Raw genomic sequence first — 9,237 nt, 5'->3', positions numbered from 1 at the left:
TTGTATGATTACCACTACCACCATTAATACTTCAGCTGATAATTATACTACCACTAACAACAAAAATGTCATAAACTCAAATTTATTAGCAAAACACCACAATTCTGATAAATAACATGACCGTTTTTGTGCCAGAATGTGAAAGCTGGACAGTATGACTGCGAAGACGAAACTATACTTATTAGGTTTTTCGTCTATTATGGCATCCAGGGAAATTAACACCTTATAAGATGTTTTTTCCTGCCTGATGTTCTTTGCATGATAATGGCAATAGTTTTGTTAATCACACGTAAAAAAAAAAAAAAAAAAAAAACAGATATGCAGTGAATCATCAAGCCTAATGATGTAAAATGTAGCTTCACATATTCCAATCTGAGTCACTAATGGAAGTGCAACATGTGTTGTGTTTTGTGGTACTTTGCCAACGCTATGATTAAATGTTGTAATCGTCGGCTCCTTTAGACATCGAGCAGTCTAGGCTACAATTATTAACCCTGCACAAGCTATTCATTCAAACCAATATGGCTTACTTTATTCACAATAATAGCAGCTGCATTACAGTAATGATATGTATAATAACTATCATTTGGCAGCCAGACTTATTACTGCAGCACAACTGTTTGTGCAACCAAACCTGAAATACGCATTTCAGTACTGTAATATATCTTACACAGCAAATTAGATGGGAAGTTTTGACCATATAGGATCTTACTATCTAGCAATCTTTACACTAATTGTATCTCAGATATGTATATGAATATGCAGAATATTTTTTTTTTTTTAACAAAGCACATAATTGTGAATAATAGGATTCATTTATAGCATTTTAATAGAATCCAGGTTTGCCAATATATTTAGAGTGAACTACTTTAAAACCTGAATACAGTCATGTACTGTAATGCAATACATACTGTAGTATTTTTCCTAATTGGATTAAAGCAGGATACAGCTGAGCTAAGACCCAATCTTGGTAGTTTATTGGTGCTGGGATTTGAACACACAAAAGTGTGAAATTCAGATGAACCAGCTTGAGTCCCAAAATTTTGGAATGTTTGCATGGTGTTGGGTTTCTGTAATTTTTTGGGTTCAGTCTGCACTGTATTGTCTTGTATTGTCTTGCCCTGCTAGAAACAAATTCCCTGTCTGCTCAAGCATGCTTGGGCAATACATTTGGATTTGAATTCTGATTCTGATTCAGAGCTTTAACCACAGAGTCGACACAACTACACTACACCCTTGCAGGGATTTGACAACTTCTATTACTGAATAAACATGACTGAAAGATGGCTATGACATAATACAGGGTGGCTCCAAATTTTGGAACTAGGAGCATTTTAGGAGAACATACATACATACATACATACATATATATATATATATATATATATATATATATATATATATATATATATATATATATATATATATATATATATATATATATATAGGTTCTCCTAAAATGCTCCTAGTGCATTGCATTGCATACATGTTCATGTTAGATATACAAATATATGTCAGGTACATATATGACACATATAGGGTACATGTTTATATATGGGTAAAGGATATTTATCATTGTATTTATAATACAAACACATTGTGCTTGTGTAGTACATACATTTTACTCTTTACCAATAACCTCTTATTACTTACTTTATATAACTACCTTACATTTTCCTAATTCTATTAAATAAATGGTCAAAACTTTTCATTTGTAAACATTTATTGTTGATTTACAGTTGCTTCCAGATTTTAAAACATAATGCAGTACTTAAATTACAGCAATTGTTTAAAACCTGTGTGCCAGTAAGTAACAGGGATTAATAAGGAGCCAAATCTAACATTAAAAATAAATTAACAAACCAACTGTAACATTGCAAAATTATTTTCACATTTTTAAAGTAACATTGTAACATATTGCATGTTACAATAATCAATGTGCATCTTGTCCTGATCTGGAACTTAAAACAATGCATTTGAGTGATTGTCCCAATCTGATGTCAGAAACGTTGGAATAATGTCACTTACAAAATTCAAATATCTAAATAAATAAAAAAACAGAGAGAGAGAAAACAAGAGACATCACCTGTTAGGTCTTTGGCCTATACATGGCCATATATCAGATTTCCATACGGGTTGGCAACCCCGAGGTGTCTACAGTTGTGTGGAACCAGTGTGAGCTCGTTTTGAACCCTTTGCATTAGTAATTATGAAGCAATGGAGTGGTGCGTAACAAGCGTTAACTGTAAAAGTACAAAAAATTTTAAAAAAGGTGTTGTAGTTGTGTCGACTCTGTGGTTAAGGCTTTGCATCAGAATCTGAATTTTATTGCCCAAGTATGCCAGAGCAGACAACAGAAGGGCTTAAAAAAATATCATGCAAACATAAGACAACTAAATGACCTACTGTAGCATAGAAATCTGTACAAAATGACCCATGAAAACAAGTGACAATTGCAGGTCAATGACTGTCCACTTGGTTGAAGGGACATATTTTAGACAAAACTAGAGGAAATAGAAATAGTGGAGTGATTAAAAAGTAGGGTATAGACTGAAGCTATAGGAGTGTGTATTTAAATCAGGAAAAACTCGCTGTTCAAATCCCAGTGCAATCATGACTCCATCACATTCAGCTCAGTTTTATCCTCCGTCGTTCAAATGAGTAAGTCTACTGGACATTACATATTTTTTCAGAGCTTGTCCACTTGGGGTGCCAAGTAGCCAGGTAATACTGCTTATCATGGACCTTTAACACCACAGTTGTTCCAATTGCTTTGCAGAGATCAGAAAAAAAAAAAAACTTGCTTGGAGAATGTGGACCCTAACAGCTAGTAAATTTTGTTGCAAAGTAGAATTTTCATGTAATCTCATATGAACTTTTATTTGTTAATAAACAGGTAAGTTGGTAGACTGGCTTTATTACTTCCCACTACCTAATGTATGTAAATCATTGTTTACTTTCCTAAGTTGTGCCTGCAATCTGTCATATCATGAGAGAGTGATTGGTCAGTAAGGGTAGAAGAAGAAAAGACTTGTTTATTGCAGTTCACTTGACAGAAAGCAGGTGGCAGAAGTTTACAAACCACTCTTGCTGTTAACAACAATGACTAATGTCCTGTCATTTATTATAAGAATGCAAATGCCATGATAAAGCAATAGATTTTTATATTGTTAGTTTGCTGTCTCACAGATGTGTTTGTGTTGAACTTAACTTTTGACTCTCTTTTGTCTTGTTTGTTCAGAAAATTATCATTTGGTGAAAAGTCCTCAAAACAGGTGAGTTTTTTTAGTAAATTTATTTTAGTAAAAAAAAAGATCACTAGCCATGGTTGTTAAATCAAATAAAAGGGAAATGGTACAGTAGCTCACTGGTTAAGGTTCTGGGTTGCTGATTGAAAGGTTGGGGGTTTAAGCTGCCACTGTTGGGGCCCTTGAGCAAGGCCCTTAAAAGAATTTCATTGTGCTGTACTGAACATGTGCCAATCAAGTGGATCTGTTCTATTCTCATCTCTGTTCAGTTCTGGAGAAACAGTCACAAGTGTAGTGAGCCTGTCTCCAGTGCTTCCCAAGAAACAAAAGAATTACAAGACGAAGAAAAAATTAGATCAGCTGGAGGAGCCGCCAGAGATCCCAGCTAAAGGTAGAACTGGCACTTCTCTTACTTTCTCTTTCTTTTTCTCCATCCCTTTTAATTAATGACAGAAGATCTTAGCAGAGATGCCCAAACTAGGGATAGTTACAGTCTCATCCCACTCATTATTGTTCAGTCTGTCTAATACGGATCAGGGAATATCAGTCACACTGACAACAAGACGTGTATGAAAGATATCCAAAGTTGAATGACTTTGGAATTTGCATTTATTATAAAAGGGAAATGGTAAATCAGTGGTTGAGGCTCTGAGTTACTGATCGTCAGGTTGGGGGTTCAAGCCCTGATATCGCCAAGCTGCCCCTCTTGGGTCCCTTGAGTAAGGCCCTTAACCCTCAGTGCTCCATATGTGAATCCTGCACTCTGACCCCAGCTTCCTAACACTGCTCTCATATGTGAAGAAAGAATTTCACTGTGCTATAAAAGTACACGTGGCAAGAATAAAGCACCTTAAAGATATGGCAACATGCAATGAAAGATAATAAGAACTCACACAGAATATGTGATTTAGACTATTACCTAAAAATACATTTCACATACATTTCTTTATTTTATTTGTCTTTAGCTGTATTGCTTTTAGCCTGAATACTGGGCCTGAATTCTAAGCCTATACCAGGTATTGCACTCTATTGTACAATTAAACTCTATTGGGATTGTTTCTATGTTTCCAGTAGACTAGAAAGCTTAAAAAAATAAAACTGCATTAGAGTTTTTAGTTATATATTCTATAATTATTTATATATATCAAAGAAAATCATAAATAAGAAGAACCATGGAAAGTTTATTTTAAAATAATTATTATTTAAACATGTACAAGTTTGACTTGATTGGCACTTCCATAGGAAACAGTTTGAGCACTTCTGATCTTACCTTTTTACTTTACTCATAACTTCACTATTCTTCTTTTTCCCAGTACCCATTGGTGATAGACTGAGAAAGCCCAAACTTTTAAAACCTCAACCAAGAAAGATCATTTTGGTAAGTTCACCGCTATTGTGAGGCTAATTTCATCACAGAGTGTACTAGGTGTTATCAAAAACCTTCGACACTAGCTCGAACAAGAAAGTACTTTATTTATCTTTGTTTAAACACAATCACCTTCAGAATAGTCCCATTGCACAGCAATACAGTCTTCTTTCCAAAGTGTGTCAAGCACCTTCTGGGATTTGTGCTGAATCTTGGTGTCAAAACAGTGACTTTTGAGCTGAATCTTCATCTTTAGGAAGAGGGGGAAGTCGGCAGGAGCCAAATTTGGCGAGTAGGGTGGGTGCGAGAGTAAAATCATGTGGATTGTTCTTCAAGTTGCCAAACGGTTTTGACATTTTTGGGGGTTGAGCTCGTTAAAGGTCTTCCTGATTTCTCGTTGTCTTTCAGTGATGTTCTTAAGCTCTTGAAGTGCGTGTGCCACTCAAAACACCTCGAACAACTCGTCGCAGCCATATGTCAAACGTATGTCATGTTAAATGTCTCTGTGGCAGATTTGCCCAGTTTCACACAGAATTTCACGTTTGCTCTTGCATTCTGTGATGAAATCGCTGACATGGTAATGGATCACAAGAAAGAATAGCACCAGTTAGCACCACTAGTTTCGAAACTTATAATACCACCTTGATATGATCGCCAGGGCTTAGTGTTCATCTGACAAAATACAAATCATCTCATTTAAATGCGTGAAACGTTCTGTATGGAGAAATTAAAAATGTTCTGAAGAAGTATCCAGAGTCAGGTCATAGCTTGTAGGTTTTACACTAGAGACGTTTTCAGGAAGGAGGATCTTGTAACTGCATTAAAAGTGTAAAGTGGTGTCCATGGATGCGTATAAACGCTTATTAATCAGCACTGGAGTGGTAATGTCATTTTTTTATTATTTAGTGTTAGCTAGCTGGCCAATGGCAACCAGCTTCTGCTGGTATTTATGATTATATTTATAGCTGCTATAATATAAGTGATAACATAAATGAACCTGTCTCATGGATGTTGAAAACTATTAAATGTATCTATAAGCAGGGAGAAAAGTGTCAATAATGCAAGAGGACATAATGAACATTATTAAAGGAATATTGACGCTTTATAGTGACTGGTTTATTGATGACATCATGATTTTTCTTCTCTTCCAGCCAAAGATTGCGGAGGAGAGTTTAACATATGCTGAACTCGAACTGGTTAAACCTCTCCCAGACGCCAAAACGTCAAAGACAGGAACTGTGTACGCCCAAATCCTTTTTGACAACAAAATGGTGTAGGATGAAACCAATTTTGCTTTAATATTGATTATTTATAATGCTTTTTTATATTACATCCACAACTTTTCTTGTAAAAAGAAAGAAAACCTGTAATCATTCATTTCCAGATTTGTATCATAGAGTGTATCATACAATTGTTGTTCTTTGTTTATATTGTGTTTTTGTATTACTTTTATAATGGAAAAACTTAAACCCAGACACCTGGGCCAACCAATGACACACACAGTTGTAAAGAACATTCTACTGTGTTTAGTCTGACACCAGCTCTGAGCTGTATAAACAGCCAATTTAAGCCGTCCACTCGCATGTAACTACTCCTATTATCAGATTTCCCCTTTCATCTGGGAGCCAAGATCAACTGCCTGCTCCGGTCATGCACAAATTAGTGATCCAGAGGTAAACTTTGATTGCTAGTTAAAGCTAAAGAACCAGACATGAGCGAAATGTTAGCTTTAATGACCATATGCAACATTATGTTTATCTATTTCAGTCCATGCTAGGCTAATCTCTCTGAGCAAAGAGTATTGAAATGATCAACCTTTATATATATATATATATATATATTTAATTCAATTCATTTTTATTTGTATAGCGCTTTTAACAATGAACATTGTCTCAAAGCAGCTTTACACAGATAATGTGATGATAAAAAATAATATGTTCTTTATAAGTGTAAATTGGTCTCTAATGAGCGAGCTAGTGGCGACTGTGGCAAAGAAAAGCTCCCAGATATGGCATATATATATACTTCAGACGGCTCTCTAAATAACTTATAGAGCTTTAAAGTCTGCTTCGGCTCATCATCTTCTTGTTGGGTGAAGTTGGTTCCAATGAGCTGCAGTTCAGAGGAAATTGCATAGGGTTGAAGTATGAAATGGCCATTTTGGTTCAGGATTCCATTCATTTTCCGAAAACAGTGTCCAACCTTCCCTGCTCTAAAACACCCCCAAGCTATTAAGCTTCCTCCTCCATGTTTGACTTTGATTTTACCTAGTTTGTTGCAAAGTTTCACCCCAAGAACATGGTTTCAATACCATTTCTTTCTGAAAATAGCATTGTACTGTAATTCAATTCCATGATTGTGATAAAGGTGAGTAGACATGAATGTGTCTGTTGTATAGTGTAATTGAATAAAACATATACAAAAAAAAAGCATAAACATCTAATATCATTATATTCTTTTATAATAGACAGTAAATGACATCTGAAACCTTTAAATATGGAAAGTGGACATGCGATATTCCCAAGCAGCTTAACTGGAACTCGTCTGCATCCTGTCTCTTTGTTTTGTTTCAGTAAATATATTTCTATTTGTCTGCTGGACTCAAATGTGGAAAAGCTTCATGTTCCAAACAAAGCATGGAAACATTCATATTGCACAATATTATGGGATGTGATTAACCCCTTTCTTTGTAGAGAAGGAGATGTTATTAGAGGTCCTCGTCTGGAAAAGTTCTTTAACTGTGAAAATAAAAACGTCTTCAAATCATCCCGGGCGTAATGGGAGACCACTTTGTGCACCACTAATAACTACCAGCTGTGAATGCAGCACAACAAGGCCATCCGCAGTACAGAACATCGATTTCGCTTTTCTTAGCCAGTCACTTACATGAGCACAGTGCGAAAAGATTTCTGAAAGAATAAGGGTTGCACAATTTCTCTCAACATGGCAACCAGGTAAACTTGATTAATGTATATCTTATACACCATGTGTCCTGTATGTAAGGTTTTATGTATTGTTTAGTGATTTTTATTTTATTTTAATAAAGTAAAAATCAAAACAAAAGACAACTGACCGTGATTTGTTTGCTTGAATGTCAGATTTTTTATCACGATTAAAATATATTTTTTTTTACTAATTCAAAAAAAAAAATTTTTTACCAGTGGTTGAAAACGAAAACATATTAAATTATTTCAAAAAGTCTATTTTCTTCTTTTCATAGCTTTTCTCTCAGGTGCGCAGTGTTTATGAGTACAGAAATAAAAAGCGCTGGCTCTTGTTAGGTTCAAATACAGTAAATGTAGCTTGAAGCGGTTTAACCAGTCAAACTGCGATTTGGTCACTCTGATGCCTAGCAGGGGTCCAATCATGTTGAAATTTTGACATCTTCTGATTGCATGCCCAGAGATTGCACTCATAAGAGCTCACAAACCTTCATCTTCAACCTTCAAAAGCAGGACATCATTAGGAAAAGTCTACCAAATTGGTTCAAAACAGTGTTGTCCTCAAAGTTGACGTGTTAGAATCAGGAAAAATGGGCAAGTGTAAGGATTTGAGCGAGTTTGACAAGGGCCAAATTGTGATGGATAAATGACTGGGTCAGAGCGTCTCCAAAACTGCAGCTCTTGTATCTGCAGAGGTCATTATCTATCAAAAGTGCTCCAAAAGAGGAACAGTGGTGAAACAGTGACAGGGTCATGGGCTCATTGTAAAGTAATAAAAAATCAGGCAGGTTTTGGGTGTTTAAAAATGCTTACATAGTTTATTCATTTTAATTTTACATAGCTACAGACACCGAACAGCTCTAAAGTAGGCCACGCAGGTGGATGAAGGTTCTGTCCTGCACACAGCTCAATAAGAAGGTGGTACAAAGGCAATGCATGTGAAAATCCACATTCTTCTGCTGATTAAATGCACTGAACTACCAGACACTACTCTACCAGATTTCCACTAGATGTCTCAAAGACACATTTATCTCTGCACAACCCCAATTATTTAAAAAACGTAAAAAAAAAAAAAAAAAAAAAAAAAGAGAGAGCAGTAGGATATGGCCTCATGGGTGTAAATTGTAGGAGGCACATAAAGGCCGACATAAAATATTTAACAGCTTGAGAGCTTAAGTGAAGTCATGTGATTGTAGGTGGCACCGGAGTAACACTATGAGGCCATGAGCACAAACGCTGTTAACATCGAGTTATTATATGGCAGTGCATATTTTCCACATTAGCAGCTGAGGAGGAAAAAAATAGTAAAATATGGCTATTAGCTCAGTTATATTTAGGTTAAAACTAATAAAATATCACTTAATGTCTTGTGTGTGAATGAATAATACAGAAAATACAAAAGATTTTCAGCATACTTTGTTTTTTATTACGAACAAGTGAACAGTCAGATTGGTTTGGTTCTGTTCCACAGACCCAAAACAGTGTCCCATTTTTTTCTGTTTCCATAGTTTTTTCCATCTGAGTTGTTTTTTAACCAGCGGAGATCAGAGACGGAACACGGGGGGAAAATAAGGAGACGGTGTATTGGATTCCTCAGCGGCAGAAAGAAGAAACCAGATTGTTCAGATCCACAGACACACAATCCTGAGAGCGGGACTGAAGGTGAAACATACTCCCAAGA

General features: G+C 35.7%; 1 protein-coding gene and 1 long non-coding RNA gene across 2 annotated transcripts in view; one reads left to right on the top strand and one right to left on the bottom strand.

Annotated features, from left to right (window-relative positions):
* The window catches only part of vstm4b (V-set and transmembrane domain containing 4b), a 20,998-nt gene extending 14,543 nt beyond the window's left edge, over window positions 1-6,455 (top strand). The window contains exons 5-8 of the mRNA XM_083557182.1: window positions 3,242-3,275; window positions 3,518-3,639; window positions 4,562-4,626; window positions 5,766-6,455. Of these exons, the coding sequence (XP_083413308.1) occupies window positions 3,242-3,275; window positions 3,518-3,639; window positions 4,562-4,626; window positions 5,766-5,891 (347 nt within the window). The 3' untranslated portion in view covers window positions 5,892-6,455. The remainder of the gene's footprint in view (window positions 1-3,241; window positions 3,276-3,517; window positions 3,640-4,561; window positions 4,627-5,765) is intronic.
* The window catches only part of LOC310734791, a 318,442-nt gene that overhangs the window by 239,092 nt on the left and 70,113 nt on the right, over window positions 1-9,237 (bottom strand). The window lies entirely within an intron of this gene.

This window comes from Silurus aristotelis (genome assembly GCF_946808225.1).
Source record: "Silurus aristotelis genome assembly, chromosome: 12".
NCBI lineage: Eukaryota > Metazoa > Chordata > Actinopteri > Siluriformes > Siluridae > Silurus > Silurus aristotelis.
Note: the sequence above shows the minus strand (reverse complement) of the source record. Positions and strands in the feature narration are given on the sequence as shown.